Source organism: Vipera ursinii (assembly GCF_947247035.1).
Source record: "Vipera ursinii genome assembly, chromosome: 6".
NCBI classification, from domain to species: domain Eukaryota; kingdom Metazoa; phylum Chordata; class Lepidosauria; order Squamata; family Viperidae; genus Vipera; species Vipera ursinii.
The window spans coordinates 56110082-56127283 of NC_139515.1; the positions used below are offsets into that span (position 1 = coordinate 56110082).

The 17202-nt window shown below is 35.4% G+C and overlaps 1 protein-coding gene across 1 annotated transcript in view; it reads right to left on the reverse strand.

Annotated features, from left to right (window-relative positions):
• The window catches only part of ANKS1B (ankyrin repeat and sterile alpha motif domain containing 1B), a gene marked incomplete at its 5' end in the record, with an annotated part of 324360 nt that overhangs the window by 124058 nt on the left and 183100 nt on the right, over window positions 1–17202 (reverse strand). The window contains 2 exons of the mRNA XM_083366003.1: window positions 7270–7422; window positions 14183–14281. Of these exons, the coding sequence (XP_083222129.1) occupies window positions 7270–7422; window positions 14183–14281 (252 nt within the window). The remainder of the gene's footprint in view (window positions 1–7269; window positions 7423–14182; window positions 14282–17202) is intronic.

Below are 17202 nucleotides of genomic sequence, written 5' to 3' on the forward strand. Positions count from 1 at the left end.
AAAAAAACCTTCCATCGGGATTTGTTCCTGGAGTTTAAATCCTTGCAGTCCGAAGCAAGAGAGAAAGCCGCGACCTCCTCCTGCGGGAGATTCTCTTCCGGCTCCGAAGTGCTCGACCACCAACGCCGGGGCGGCAGAGGCTTGCAGGGCTGGCAGAGGTGGCGGCAGTCCAGCGTTGTTTCTCCCCTTCGTGCGTGTGTGTGTGTGTGTGTGTGTGTGTGTGTGTGTGTCAGACCCGCAGGAATGGCTAGTAAAGGTGGCGGCAGTCCGGCATTTGCGTTTCTCTGTGTGTCAAGCCCCGTGGGCTCGACACACAGGAAGGGGGGGAATGCCGGAATGCCGCTTCCCTACCAGCCATTCCCGTGGGTCTGACACACACACGCACGCACGAGGGGGAGAAACAACGCTGGACTGCCGCCAGCTCTGCAAGGCTCTGCCGCTCCCTTCTCCCAGCAGCCTGTTCCGAACGAAGGGACAGTTCTTTTTTTTGTTGACTTGAGTATAAGCCAAAGTGGAGTTTTTCAGCCCAAAAAGTGGGCTGAAAAATTCGGCTTATACTCAAGTATATACGGTATATCACTTCAAAATATTTCATGGAAACTGGCAATATACAGTACTGTAAATGTTTTAAATAAATAAAAGTAATGTTCAGTGCTTCACATTATTTCAACAATTATTAATTCATTTTGTAAAAATAAAATAAAATTTATAGTGAACACTTCTGGGAAATCTCTCCTTTCACTCAAATGATATGATTCTTTCACGCATCCTACATGACTATCCTCAGAAGAAAAAAACATCATTCTGTATACATAGAGTGTATCTAATAGCTTTCCTCCTACAGATATTATTTGAGTGACACTAGTGGTGGGAGTGCTCATAGAAATTGTTCACATGATGAAAGCTCTGATTTTAATGATTTCTGAACAGGGCTTAATTCCATTCAGTTTACAATGGATAGTAGGTGAGTCTTCCAGAGAATATTAAAGGGAATAAGGGACATTAGAAAAATTAAGAGAGGAGGAAAGGTGGAATTGTTTTATTCAAGCCTGTGAAAATGTATAATAAATATCATGGCAGAGTGGGTGAGAGAGATTAAAATGAGTTAGATGAATACTGTGAAATAATAAAAATAAGTACTACTTGAATGAATGAATGAATGAATGAATGAACCTTTATTGTCAAAGTACAACTATGTATACATTGAGATTGACTGAGCCTCCCTTCATGCCCACCCCAGACAGAGACCTAGAGAGACACATACTGCTTGGTTGGTATCAAGCAATATGCATAAATGATGTTTTACATAGCATTGTGTGTGTGTGTGTGTGTGTGTGTCTCTGTGTGTCTCTCTGTGTGTGTCTCTCTGTGTGCATCTGTGTGTGTACGCAGGACTGAAATCCTGTAGGACTTCCAGATCCAGACAGACAGGCATGTGCTGGCCAATGAACTGGACATTATGGTAGTAGACAAGGAGCAGAAGTCAGAAGTGGTGGAAGATGTAATAATGCCAAGTAACAGCACTATCAAGAAGAAGGAGCATGAGAAACTAGAAAAGTATCAGGGCTGAAGGAGGAAAGAATCTGTGTATGTGGAAAGAATAGGCCAAAGTGATCCCAATGAGGTTGTGACTACAAAGCGGGAAGAGTGGCTCCAACAGATTTCAGGAACAGCAAGAGTACAGTTCTAAGAACAGCCAAGATCCTGCCCAGAACTCTTACATTCCCAAGCCTTTTATAGAGGTCCCAAGACTGAGAAAGACACATCTACTCATGGGAGTGAGGAGAGAAATTTTATGGTAAAAACAGAGTAACGAGGGAAAGAAAAAGGTCCTTTATAACTGCTCTAGCTGCTTCTGTTGTAGGCTGTCTGATGCCTAGACAGGAATCAATACTCCTCAGTTAGAGAGATAGTCAAATTTTGTTTTAGATTCTGATATAAAATACCTGTTTAAAATCACAACCTAATTTATGATTTTAATGTTTATTAATATGGATTTTTTAAAATCACAGTAATAAATTTGCCTCATGTTAACTGTCAATAACTCAGGAAACTGGTATATGGATGGTTATATGCAATAAGGTGGGCACCACTGCTGTCTTTGATAAAACCACATAGTAAGTTACTAAGAAAGAGTTAAAAAGATATTCAAGGATGTTCAGATGTGCTGTAGGCAGTACAAGTAGTTGCCTAGGGCAACAAAACATTTAGAAACTACCGGTATTTATTTTATCAGTTTGTTGTATGATGGATTGTGTGCTGTAGAGGGAGGCTGTTTTAGCTTCTTCAGAAGCAGTAGAAATTCTATATTCAGCCTAGGTTTTTCATGCCCATTCTTAAATGAGTGACACCCTTCAAAGTACCCAAACAGCAAAATGTATGAAAATGTAATAGGCAGTACTGTATATCAGATTAATTCATTTGTGGAACAATGACATATTCCATTAGGATATTTCTAAAAAAAAGATATTCTGTTTGGATACAACTGGGAAACAGGAACTGTATGCTAGAATGAGGATATTGTTATTCAAGCAGAAAATGTAAGGCATCTGAAATACTCCATTTTGATTGCTAGAGCTTAATATTGCTGCCAGCCAAAAACCAAGCATAATTTTCAGTGTTACACTTTTCCAGGAAAGAGAAAGAAAAAAATACTGGTTGCATACCTGTAAACTCACCTGTTATTCTTCACTTTTTAAAAATATACTGTATAATACATTTCAAAAGAAAAACAAAGGAAACAGAAGAGGATGCAAAGATATAGTGAATTGTTTGTAGTTCCTAGTAATTAATAATAGGTGATATTAAACTCCCTTAGTTTTCTTTTTTTTTCCAGATTATTCCTTTAAATGTCTTCCTATTGCAATGTATTTATTTGTGAAATAGAGGGATCTATCATGTATATAGGTCAACTACAGAGGTCAAATGTTCAACAGTCTTTTTTTGTCAACAATTCTGCTGATTAAAAAAAGAATATATCTAGTGCAGTGCTCAATTGAACAAATCATCAACAGCAACATATAATTTCAGTGACTAGAATAACTAGTGAATGATGAGAATTGGACTAACAGGCAGCAAAATATAAATAGTAAAAATAAAAACAGATATACCTATACCACCAATGCTACCAAATCACAGAAAATTCTACAAATAATAAAGCAGAATAAAACAGAGCTGGTCAGAGAACTACAGAGAGCAACAATATATTTTTTTTTACAAAAAATCTAATGGTCTACATCCAATGTAATACAAATGCATACGGAACAATAGGGTTTTTGTTCCCCACAAATCCCACTTCCCAAATATGATACAGCTGTCTGGAGAGAGTCTTAGCTCCAGACAGGACTATGAGAAAAAGCCAAGTCAATGGCAATGTAAACTTCAACTGATACAATGTCATGATACAATGTCATGATCTAGAACAGGGGTGTCAAACTGCTGGCCCACAGGCCGGACGCATCTCCACGAAACTGCGCCCACCCCATTGCCAGCAATGGGGAAAAAGCTACGATACATTGCACAATGTCAAGTGACGTCGCGAGTTTGACATGTCTGATCTAGAATGTTAATTGTATAACTAAAAATTCAAGGGAATGAAACTAAATATTTTAATCTATTTTATTGCTTATGTTTATTTATATGGAAGCAACTCTAGTCAAGCTTATTTCCAAATCAGTGTACTAGAATTTCAAATTGGCAGCTTCTAATGTACATTAAAAAGCTGATATACCCTATATCTTTCCCTGCATTTCACCATGTAGCATTTAAGAATAGCCTTAGATGCAAACCCCAATTGTGCTGAATTTCCAAGAAGTTCTTTTTCAGGAAGAAAAGTTTACATACGGTAAGTTCACAAAAAAGTTTATTTACAATATAACAAACATGTGTTTTGAAGTAATATGCATATATGTATTATTCTCTTGTCCTCTGTAATCCTTAGCAGTTGGTTGCATTATGATCCTTTTATATGTAAAATATTTGAAAGTTTTGAGTTATTTATACATTATTCATATTATTCCTAGATTGCCTTCAAAGAATTGTCTTTTGAAATTGTTATTATAATTGATATTTTTCAGACTGAATGCTCTGTATAATGATCAAGATCTAGTGAATAGATTAACTTCACCTGTAATTATCTCTTTAAATTTAAGATGCTCAAATGGGAGCATGTTTAAGGGGACAGTTGGGTTTGGATTTGATTCTCCAAATATGCTGCTGGCAGAGGAAAAAATCACTTTCTTTAAAGATGTCAGCACTTTTAAAAGCAAGTCATTTGTTCTTTCTACAAATCTTCTGTTAAATAAATCAAGAAGCAAATAACAATAAATTTCAGAACACATGTATCAGGAGAATTTTTAATTTTTTAAAATTCATGGACAAGCACAGATAAATGTATTTTTAATAAATGGTGAAGTAAAACATAAAAGCAAACATTTTCTTCTTGTTTCTTAGACCTAGCTTCAGTAGTGTAATAATGTTTGCATATAGATGTATAGAACCACAGGTTAGGCCTAATGCAAATATGTAACACAGTTCCCCCACCTCTAGTGCACAATTGGACATGCTGAGGATGGATGTCTTTTGGCTTAGACTGTTTTAGAACCTAATTTTTCTAGATACTCTATAGCAATATAGTATTTATGTTTAAGAATTACAGACAAATGCCCTTAACTATTGTTTCTGGAATCTAGTTTCATTTTCTTCTAGGCATTTGAGGGATCAACAGGCTAATTTACGCATATGATATTGGGCCTTAATGTCTTCTGTTTCTGGAATCCTGACGTTATTATGATGGTACTGGTCTCTCCTACTGCCCATTTCCTCTGTTTATGCTTATTTGTTAAATTTATATTCCACTTTTTGTATAGATGCTTAAGATAGTGTATACTGTTTTTTTTTCTTCACAAGTACTTACTGTACCACCAAATAAAATAGTTTGGGGTGAGAGATAATAACTGGCCCCAAATCACCCCTGGAGATTCTGTACCTGAAGGTGGACTTGAATCAGGGTTTTTCCACTTCCATTTCAACACCTTAATCACTACACTACACTATACTGACTCCCAATGCAAATCTCTGGGATTCACAACAACAACAAAACCCCTGAGAATCAGAATTACCTGAATGTAGAATGTTGTAAATTTTTTAGATGTCATATTATTTCTGCCTATGAGTGTAGATGAAATACCAAAGAAAATGGGAAAAATCTGATTGGTAGTTTAGATATGGTTGTATGTTAGCATATTCACTTAAAAACAAAAGTAGAAAGTTGTACATTGTAAAATTTTAAAGTGTAACTATGATAATCAAGCAACATCATTTGAGAACCAGTTGGTATAATGGTTAAAAACCATTAGAATAGAAGCCAGGAGATTCTGAGGTTTAGTCCTGCCTTAGGCAGCAAAGCTAGCTGAGTGACCAGTCACCCCCTCTTACTCTCAGAAAGAAAAAGGCAATAGAAAACTATTGCTGAAAATCTTGCCAAGAAAAGTAGTTCAGGCAGATTCCGGGAATCAAGGTTGATTGAATGGATCATATGAGGGACATTCTATAAACTAACCCTGTAATAAATTGTTAAGTAATAACACAATTTATCATAAATTGCTCATTATTTGTGTGATAATTTCCCCATACCTGAAGGAACATCTGAAGTACAGTCAATAAAAAGAATTAATTTTTGGTTCTTAACCTGAAAATATCATTTGGCATAATTAAGAAAGCAGTAGCAAGTAGAACAAGAAGAATGCTTTTTTTCTTTACATTTTTTTCTCAATATATCGAAAGTAGCATTTTTCATAAAAGAAGTTCTCTAGGTCAGCAGAAAAGAGCAAAATGCATTATTCTGGAATCCTCTCATTTGAATACATTGTCCCCAAAAATTGAATAGTCATTTGTTTCAGGAGAAAGTGTTTTATAGAAATGGTAGAAATTTTTCTAGTATACCATAAACTGTTACTCTTAATAAGATTTCTCTAAAATTTCAAAAGAGAAACACAAAATAATATTTTAATACTTTGAAACAAGGCCAGCACAATTTGTATGACTTACCACTAAAAACAAAATTATTCCAATTAAAATCAAGATAGTCTCAGTAAATTTGTTTTTGTTTTGTTTTGTTTGATATTGTTTGATATCAACACAATTTTGCCACTGTATCTCTGAAATTAGTTTTGGAATCCACATTTAAATTTTTAGCTGAATATTATATGAGATACCAGCTCCTATCTATGAGTAAAATCATTGGGCATACAAAATAAAGTTTCATTATATACATATGTATGCTTCTGTAATATGAAACAAAATGTTTATAAAGATGTGAGACAATTGATATAATAATCACTTATTAAAATAATCATGAAAAGAAAACAATACTTTTATAGTTCTGTTTGTTGTTTTCTTATACTGTTGTAAAATGGCAACAAAAAAGTGTTTTAAATGACAAGGGTGCAAAATGTCTCAGTGTGAATATGTTTGTGTGCAGCTAAAAGTAAGCCAGCTGGGTGACTTTGGCCCAGTCAGTTTCTCTTAGCCCTAGGAAGGAGGTGATGACAAACCACTTCTGAAAACTCTTGCTAAGAAAAGTGCAAGGATTTGTTCAGGCAGTCTTCAAGAAGTGGACATGATTGTATGGGAAAAAAGAATGTGACATTGGAGAGCTGGACTAGCAGGAATAGCCTAGTACAGTGATGGCAAACCTTTTAGAGACTGAGTGCCCAAAAACTGCTCTGCCCCCTGCCTGCCCCGAACCCCGCGCTCTGCCCCTGCCCAGCCTGCCCATAGGGCCACTCACTGCCTCCACGGTCCCCCAAAGCAATCGCCCAGGCAGCCATGGCGGCCATGCTCTCCACCCATGCCCCACAGCATCATCTGTGTGTGATGGGGCGCGAGGGTGGAGTCTTGTCCCTGCTGACCAGCTGTCATGTCCTTGGCTGTGCTGCTCCACCCGGGCTGTGTCCAGGGGTGGCTCTCCTCGGGGCGGGGCTGCTGGTGAGGAGGGGGCTGCGAGGGGGAGGCGGGGCTGGGGTGATGGCATGCGTGCCCACAGAGAGGGTTCTGAGTGCCGCCTCTGGCACACGTGCCATAGGTTTGCCACCCCTGGCCTAGTATATCTGCTTAAGTAGAAGTAGCAGTTCTGAATAGCTGAGCCTCAACATTTTTCTGAACACAGATAAGTCATTAACCACATTATGTTGAAAAAGTAAAACATTTTTCATCCATTGGAATTACAATTGAGATGTTTTAAAAAGGAAAAACAATGGATCAACTTACGTTAATTAATTCAATATCCCATATTTTCTTTACAAGGTCCATTGATGTATAGCCATTTATCAAAAAGGGCTTGATGTAATCTCCCAGTTCCAGAGAATCTAGCCATTCTGCTACAGAGTTGGGGTTGTAGCCATCACTGCCTGTCTGTTTCATCTGAAATATAAAAATTCCAAGTAATTTTCAAGTGTATTATCATTATCAGATTTGTTGTAATAAGTAAAATAAAAAGAACATTACATCAGAATATTTAAATTAGGAAAATATTTAAATGTAGCTGTATTATAATATTTTTAAATTTCTTCAAAGAAGGCTATTTGTAATATGCCTCTAAATTGCATGACTTTGTGCCATATGGGGGAAACATTACAGTTAGGATGGGTATGGAATTGATGCATACAAACATACACACACTCCTTTCAGCTGATAGGCAGCTGAAAGAAATTTGGCCATTTTCAAAATGGAACCCACTTCTGCAACAGCACCACGCAGCCTCTATACAGGAAGGCTCTGTGGTGGGTTTCCTGCTTCTTGAAGGGGAATACATGTAGATGTAGATTGAACATGGAGTCCTTAATGCTCTTTGAGCTTGGTTGTTTGCCTGCAGACATTTTCTTACCTAGATGGTAGGTAACATGTTTGTGGTAGAAGAAAGCAGGGTTTGCTTTCTATTTATATACAGTAACTTGCCCAGTCAGTGTTGGCAGGAGTGTTGTTTTCTCCTTTGTAATTCCTTAATGTACTTATAAGTTATTGGCCGCCCATCTTACCATAAGGTAACTCTGGGTGGCTTCAATCATAAAAAATATATCTACATTAAAACATATATAAATTTAAAGCAAAGATTAAAGTCTAAGGATACAGGGGGAGGGTGGGGATAGAATGGGGGAAAGTTTAACTCAATCAACCATTACTACTGTGTTTTTCCCCCATTGGGCCAATTGGCAGAGCCAGGTCTTTAAGCCTTATGAAAAGATAGGAGAAGCAGACCAGCAATTAATGCAGCTCACAGAGCAGTGCTGTTACAGAGACAATTCTTGGGGACCCCAAAACTGTCTGCATCATTGCTCTCGGCACCATCTGTAGCCTCCAAATACTCTTCAAGGATAGACCCATATAGAGTGTTTTACAATAGTACAACCACGAGATGACTAGTCACAGAACAACTGAGCACAGGGAATGATTAGGCTGTGGTTTACTGCTTGATTGTTTGTCTGAGTTGGTAGTTGCTTTATTAGGATCTTGTTTACTGTCTGATTGTTTGCCTGGTGTTAATTGTGATATAAATTCTTGCTTTTCTAGGTGTTGATTGCTAATGAGGAAGTGCTTTAGTCTTTTTGTTTCCTTTTTAATTTTGTTATTGTTTCTTTGGGAATGGTGTATAAATATTTATCTCTATGTGTCAGTTGATGGCTGACTTATCTATATACCAAACTTCAAGGAATTCTCTTGTATTTTTGGATTTAGCTTAGTCTAGGATGCTGACAGTTTCCCAGTTGAAATTATGGTTGAGTCTGTCTCTGTGTTAAAAGATTAGGCTGTTTTCATGTCTTCTGGCTAACTGTGCATGCACTCTGCTAGTCTTCTGCCTGTTTGTCCTACATAGTGGCTGCTACAGTCCTTACACTGTGTGTTATAGATGATTCCTGTTTTTACTTCTTGGGCTACTGGATCTTTTAATTTTCTTAAGATGTTTGGAGGGATTTAGTTGGTTTGTCTGCTGTAGTGACACCATGTGGTTGTAATAGTCGGCTGTTTCTGAGATGTCTCTGATGTATGGCAGTGCTAGCTAATGATGTAGGTTTCTTTCTGATTTCTCTGTAAATGTTTATCAAAAAGTGTCTGACTAGAGGAATGCTTCCAGGTGTTGTTTGGGGGATTGTTTGTCCAGTAATTGTTTTTGGTAATATTGCTGCTCTTTTAGACTTATATTTATTTGCCTTCATTTGCTTCTGATAAACAATGAATTCCTCCTGTGTAGCATATCAGTATGAGGATAATATCAAAGTTGTTTGTATTTGTCCAAGAAGATGTTTATGTATAAATGTACAGATGAGATTTTATGTCACTATAAGTAAATATCATGATATATACATGCATGTATAGAAATATTAGAGAAGGTTCTTTACATGGAAGTATTGGCATATTCTGTGTGTTTAGGTAAATACATTTATGAAAAATGTTGAATAAGTTTATGTTCACTTGCATATGTTTGTTGATAGTACTTTACAAAACAATAAATTCTTACAACACAAGAAAGTGTCAAAATTCACTATAGTACTGTTCTTGCACTTCTAAAATACCTTTCCCCTAGACTTGCTAAAAAAAATCTATGAGAGAAGCAAATAAAAAACAACAAAGAAAGGAAAATTTCCATCTTGAAAGAATGGTTATGTGAGCACAACTAGCAGGATTTCTGCTCATGACTATGTGTTTGGCAGATCTGTATGAGAGATAAAAGTCGTTGGATCTAATTTAGTGTTCTATAGAATGACAGCAAAATATAGCCTAACTGAAATGTTTCTAGATCAGCTGCCAGGGAAGCATTTTTGGCAGTGGTGTTAAATGGCAATGAGTAGTTCAATTACTGGGATGACTGATGTAACTACATAGATATCTAATGATAATCAATGATTAATTAATAATTAATATTCAAAGAAACACAATACCATCAAGAAATGTGTCTTTACCTAGATTATTATATGGAAATTGGTTTGTCAGAAGAAGTATAACCTGAATTCAATAGAACCTAATTTAGAAATGTATGTGGTAAAACAAGAGACATGGTCAGGAATGAACGGGCACTCTAGGAATGTAGACTGACTACAAAAATGAATGTACAAATGTCTGCTAAGGTAATGTATCATACAGAAAGAATAAATGTGGATCAAATATATGAAGGAATTGTGAAGGAATCAACCAATTATATGAAGGAAGAATGAGTGGGTCAAGTGAAAAGGAAAGACCAAAAAACCTGTGATTAATGGGATTGAAGACAACTTGTGCAAAGCACAGTTGATGTTTGTGGCCACAAATAAGAGGGCTGGTAATTCAGCTCCTATCGGTACAATCCTCTCTGGAGAAAGAGAGGACACAATATAGTCCAAGCTGTTTCTCCTTACAGTTGCTTCTCACAAAGAAGCCACAAGACAGTGATCTTGAGGGGGTGATTTGGAGACAAGGGTATTTGCCAAAATTGTTCCAGTTGCCAATGGAATCTTTTTCAAAGTTCTCTCACTTCCCTTGCTGGATATCTTTTAATTATCTATTAACTGCCTCAAAAAATTAGACAATTTTTAGAAACTGGGTGAGCCCTTTCTATTCTTAATTTAGGAATATGAAGATATATTTTATAATCCTTAAGAACTTAAACAGCAAAATATAAGGGAAGGTTTTGGCTACAAATGTTTTAAATGAATTAAGGGCTCAGAAAACGTCAGAATATTGGGCTTTTTAAGTATTGTTAAAAAGTAATTGCATCTTTGTGAGAAAGATAAATGTGTTTTGAGATTGGAGATGCCGGCGCCCCGGAGCTATGGAATCGGTTACCGGTTGAGCTCCGGATGGCGCCCGACCTTCGCTTCTTCCGTCGCGATCTAAAGACATTCTTATTTGAACAAGCCGGCCTTGTAATAAAATTATAATAATTATAATAAGACAAGTAACTTCTCTTCAAGGACCAGCGTCAGGATTTTGAATTGATTATGTCAGTTATGTTGCATCTTTTTGGAAACAGTATGTTCCCAGAATAAAATGTTACAGAACAAAATATGCACAAAATTTACCCAAGGAAAACCTGACTGAGACTCTGAATAAGGACATCATATACAAAGAGAAAAGTGAAAGGGTTTTAAAAATTAGGAAGGAAATAAAAATGACAATCGCAGAGGTCAATTGGAATAATTTCTTTTTGTTGGATTTGCAAGAGAGACTGTTTAAAGCATTGAAAAAAATTCCAGTGAAGATCACACAACCATCTGACTGGATTAAAGATAAAGATTATTCTGTACAGAAGAAAAAAGGAGTACAAAGTTGGCTTATTTGATTGACCAAGAATAAAATAGGACATATTATTCTGGCTGGCTCTTTTTGCATTTGCAATATCTTTAATTTTTAAAAAATAGGGTATGCTAGAATTGCTTACACTTAATAAGGTGTTTAAGTTCTTTTCTCTATAATTACTTTATGTATCCTAACTTTATAGTATGCAAAGTGGGTTTGTATTAACTGTTTTTTTTCAAAGTAAGGAAGTTTGGTGATCTTTTAAAAGGAGAAATTATAACTCTTTGTTAAATTTAATTTTCTTTATTTGTCTATAGTTATGGAATGTTTATTTGAATGGATAAATTGCTATTTGGAGTAGTTTTCTTTGGAATTGTTGGTATTTGGAATGGGAAAATGTTGCATACAATGTTGTCTTTGCAAAAGAAAAATGGTTTATTTTTCTCATGTTAAATTTTGGTATTCTTTTTTTATGTTTATATTGGAATATTTGGACCATTTTATACCTTTGGTGGGATTTTGTTAAAACTAAGAATTAGGATATGGAATGTTGAATTTTATATATGTTAATTAATATTAATATTTTAGAGCTTTGTGTAAAGAAGATAAATACTTTTCCTGGCAAACAAACCTACCCAAGGGAACTCTTGGTAGGGAACAGAAATAAAAAAAACATAATCTATAGAAATCAAGTTGAAAGCAACTGGGTTGAGGTCCCTAAAAGTCATAACATCAACATATCAAAGAAAACCAATTCCCCACCACAGCCCCATTAACATCCTGGCTTCAATGCCTCAGGTGAGAGCCAGGTCTTCCCAAAAGCCAAGAGGATTGGGGCTGTCAACTTCTTGCGGGGAGGTTGTTCTACAAGATGGGCACCATGATAGAAAAGTCACACTTCCTGGGGCCTATCAGGTGTTGTGTTTCATTGATGGGATTCAGAGTATCCCCAGTCTGACAGATCTAGTGGCAAAGACCATTGGGTATATAATTAGATTAAAAGCAATACAGTTTTTAAATTATTACAAAATTACTTAAAATATATTAAAAATATAGAAAGGCTATTAAAAGCAGAACACATTATCATGAATGGAAAAAGCAGAACCAAGAAAGTAGAAATAAGAACAAGCTGCATCAAGTTCAGAATGTTAAAAACAAATACAAGAGCTGATAATTAGAAACAATGTCAGTCTATTTACAGGATAATCTATTTATAAGGCTGTTTCTGAAAATCTTTTCTAAAAATGTGTGTTTTTTAAATAAAAGTTTTCCCAAGTATGCAAATACTTTCCTTCCCCCCACCCCAGATGGTGCTAGATTTGTGCACATAAATAAGGAGTAGCTTTTGTCCTGCCTTTCTTCGTGTGGAAATAAAATTTTTATCATGCATATAGATATTGAGTAGATCAAGATATTTTCAGCAAACCTGATGAATCATTGTTTTTTTGGATTAAGGAGTTTACTGAAATCTGGGGAACATGTAGAATAGGATGAAAAATACTTCCTTTGTTTAAGACTGCACATAGATAAGTCAATAAAAAAATTAAGATTTTTGGAACAGAGGACTGGACAAGGACTATTTGTACATCAGAAACCAAGGCATAGTTATATTAAATGAGCTATTGGAGGGATTCATTGGGCAAATCTGTAAATACACAGCAATAATATTTGGGAAAAATGCAACTTCACTGAATCTCAAAAATATTAAAATCATAAAACATTTAAATTGCATGTGCCTAAGTAATAAGGATATAAGGGACGTGGTGGCTCAGTGGGTTAGGACACTGAGCTTGTCGATCAGAAGGTCGGCAGTTTGGCGGGTTGAATCCCGAGTGCCGCGTAACAGAGTGAGCGCCTGTTACTTGTCCCAGCTTCTGCCAACCTAGCAGTTCGAAAGCACGTAAAAAAAAACGCAAGTAGAAAAATAGGGACCACTACGGTGGGAAGGTAACAGCGTTCCGTGCGCCTTTGGCGTCTAGTCATGCCGGCCACATGACCATGGAGAGGTCCTCGGACAAGCGCTGGCTCTTCGGCTTTGAAACGGAGATGAGCACCGGCCCCTAGAGTCGGAAACGACTAGCACGCATGTGCGGGGGAACCTTTACCTTTACCTTTAAGTAATAAGGATATTGTTACTAGAACTGTGCAGTATTATTATGATTCTCTTAAAAGATAATTTTAAAAAGTCATTTTAATGAAGAAAAGTAAACATATGACTGTCTAAAAATCCAAAACTCAAACAAACAACAATCAGTCAAATCAAAATGGCCTAGTGAAATAGCTACACTAAAATCCACAGCCTTATATTGATGTTGTTGTTACTTGTATAAATAATAGAAAAATGTTTCTATTCGATTTTTATCTATCAAAATACTAAGAAATGTACTAATTTAAGGTTGGTAAAAGAGAATATTATTGGAAGAAGAAAAAATCAAGGAAAGCTACTATGTGGATTATGGAATTATAGAAATTAATTGTTATTGTTTTTAAATATAAACCCAGACAACACACTGTTTACCAAATATTAAGGTTACTATGTTAAAAAAACAATAAAATATATTTTAAAAATAAAATAAAATCCACAGTAAGATTTATTTTGAACTTTGTAATATATTAACATATGATGAAGACTAAGACTTCCCATTATGGCTGACTTCCTGTCCACCCTCTACAGCAGTCCCCCTCTTCCTTTTGCAGCAATCTTCCCGGCATGGCCGACTTCCTGTCTGTTTTCCTACTGCAGCAAATTGAGTACCAAACAAACAAGAAGTATCGCGACAACATTTTCACATCAAAATGTGTTAAGTACCAAATTTGATGAATTTTGAAGCAGTTGAGTACTGAGGCATCACTGTACACTATCAGTTATTTTATTTTTGAATGAATTCAGATATTGTAACAACAGCAAGGATACCTTTGGAAGAAGCTGAATTGCCTGTAGAATTCTTTGCCTGTGTCCGGAATTAAGTATTCCAATTTCCAAGAGATCCTGATCCTCCATAACATTGCTTCCCTAAAATGAATAACCAAAAATATTAATAGATATTTTAATACATTTAAAAAGTAATAATATTACATTTCAAATTACGTAGTCCTTAACAAATGATATTTAACCCCATGATAAATAATTATAGATTGGATCCTGATTAATTATGTCAAGATAGATTGAAATGAAAAGAAGTGGGCAAGTTATTTCCAGAAGCAAAAAATAGGAAAAATCACATTCACAATAGCAGTAATTATTTGAAAGTTATTCAAGTTGTCAGTATTTCTCCTGAAATAAGAACAATTCTTTCAGGGCCAAAAATAATGTGAAGACTGCTTGTATATAACTATCTCCTTTTGATCATAAAAAATGATTACATTTATCTTCTCCTGAGCATTTTGAGCAATAAAGGAGTGGTCACCTTACCACCATATATATGGAAAAAACCATAAGTGTTTGAAATCTAGAAACTACTTGATTGTCTATTTACATGCCAGCACTTCATCTCTGATACAACTCACAATTTTAATTTTTTAGAACTTATTTCCAAGCCAACCTCACTGCACTATTGTATAACACATCCAACAGTCTATTATTAGGAGAACATCTGAATAGAGCAACTTGTAAGATCAAAGTGTCATTTATTAAAGTAATAAACCATGTATTTTTTGTTAATCTGAAACCAAAGCAGAAACAGAATGCAATCTTGTTTACTTCCCTTCCTAGTTGATATAGCATTTGATAGACAACTTTAGGTGTTTCATCTGACTTTCAAAAGATGACTTTATCATCCTAAAGATTTCAAGTAAGGTGTAGTAATCAATTTATAATGCTCCCAATTCCGCTCTTATGTGTGAGATGGAATCAAATTAAAAATTATAAAAGTTATAAATTACAAGTTTTAAGCATTAGTCAGTGATAGTTCAGCCTCATTTAAATTATGTTGGTTCTACTAGAATCCTTAGAAAACTTGGTTACTTCACTGAGTTTGCAGTTGGTTGGTTTGGCTATATTTTGTCCTTAAAAGTCATAGTGCTCAGATAGATGTAGAGATAGATTAGATACTAATTGAATTAACATATTTTTGTACATATTTACCTGATTTACCTCTGAGAGAGACGGACAGTTCAAAAATGTGAAAAATAAATAAAAATTTACAATTCCCAAACTGTTATTATATGAGCATAATTATAGTTATATATTAACATATAGATGCGCCTTCATTATTCATGATCTTGTTAACTGTTGTTTTATGTGTCTATGATTAATAATGACAAGACTGCAATATGCACGTAAAAATTCATACGTACTTATCAATAGTTTTTACCTTGTTTATTTCAGTTATTCAAAGTGATAGGTGGACTTTTGTGTGCAGGTAAAGTATAAGGGCTAGGGCTAGGATTAAGTTAAAAGCTAGGATTAGGTTGTCTGCAAAAAACTGATTGTGATGCATCCTTTGAGTTAGGCTGATTACCTAGTGGCTTTTTGGGAATGACTCATTCGATAGGTGATGAGATAACCCTATTTGCACCATGTGACTCATAGTGGGTTTTGTACATTTTTCATTATCTCAGTAAAAGAACCTCTTAAATTTGCCCTAAAAGCTAGTGTAATTTGTTAAATATTCCTGTGGATCTCTCAGTTGCACTATTGGATGCTAGTGCTGCTTGGTGCCCATAAGCAGTCTGTGGGCAGCACTGCTGCCCAGCAGCATGATTGACAGAGTCCTCCATTACAGGTATGAAAGAGCTTTAAAGAGCAGTTACACCACTGTGAGCAAAGATGAAAATGAAAAACAGCTTTCATGAGAAGCCTTGTGATTGGGCTGACCCAGTAAGATCTGCCATGATCAAGGAAGAAGCAAATAAAGATATATTTCACGGACAACTGCTATGAAAGATTGGAGGAGAAAAAAGATGGCCATGGGTGTTGGCACCTAGCTCTCCCCTATTTGCACTGAATTAAAGTTTTTTTATTTTGTTACCCATAGTTTTTGTTGAAATTTAATTCTCATACCTAACAATGACCACTTAAAAACATTTTCTGAGTTATTTGAACAAATAAAAAAAGTTATAGTACCATCTTTGAACTTAGGGAAAACAGCCATAACATTATTTGCAAAATGAGTAAACTGAAAAGAGAATACCAATATTTGCATATTAAAAATGCGTATAGACCTGCATTTGGGTTTTTATGCAGACTGGAAAAAGTGTAAATAGATATGAAAGTGGGCACAGAATGAACAATATTAGAAAAATGAGAAACCTAGCAAAATAAAATCTATTTATTTATATTTATTAGCAGATTTAGGATGCTAATGGAGGGTGGTTACTGATAGACTCTTATCATTTGGATGAAGCACTTTTTTCCTACTTTTATAATTTGGCATAACTGGTACAAAATGAATCACTATAAAAATAATGTAATTACTATTGATATGTGACATAAAAATACTCTATAGCATTTTTAATAATGTCCCTTGCTATATAATTAAACAATTTGGACGGGGGGGGGGAGAAAAAAGCCATATTTGAATAACAAGCAGGAAATACTGCCTGATCACCATGACTCGACTCTTCATGCAAGAAAGATTGGCTAAATTAATAAGAAGTTGACTATGCTTTAAAAACATCTTTTGTTCAAATGAGATCTTTGGATTGTTGCTTCCCAGATCCAGTTTGAAGTATCCTTTGGCAATAAATAAATGTAATTAATTAATCAAGTAATTAGTAATTAATTAGTATCTCATTTTTTCTTTAAGAACTAAAGGTAGCATGCAATAATAACCCTAAGAGGTAGGTAGGGCTCAATGAACTTTCTGATTGGTTGGACGGAAACTGAATTTGGAGCTTCTCAGGTCAGCTCCATCCCTTTAACCAGCAGTCTGTACATTTTTTTTTTGGTTACTGCTGAGATAAATTATGTACCCAAATTTTTATATAATATTT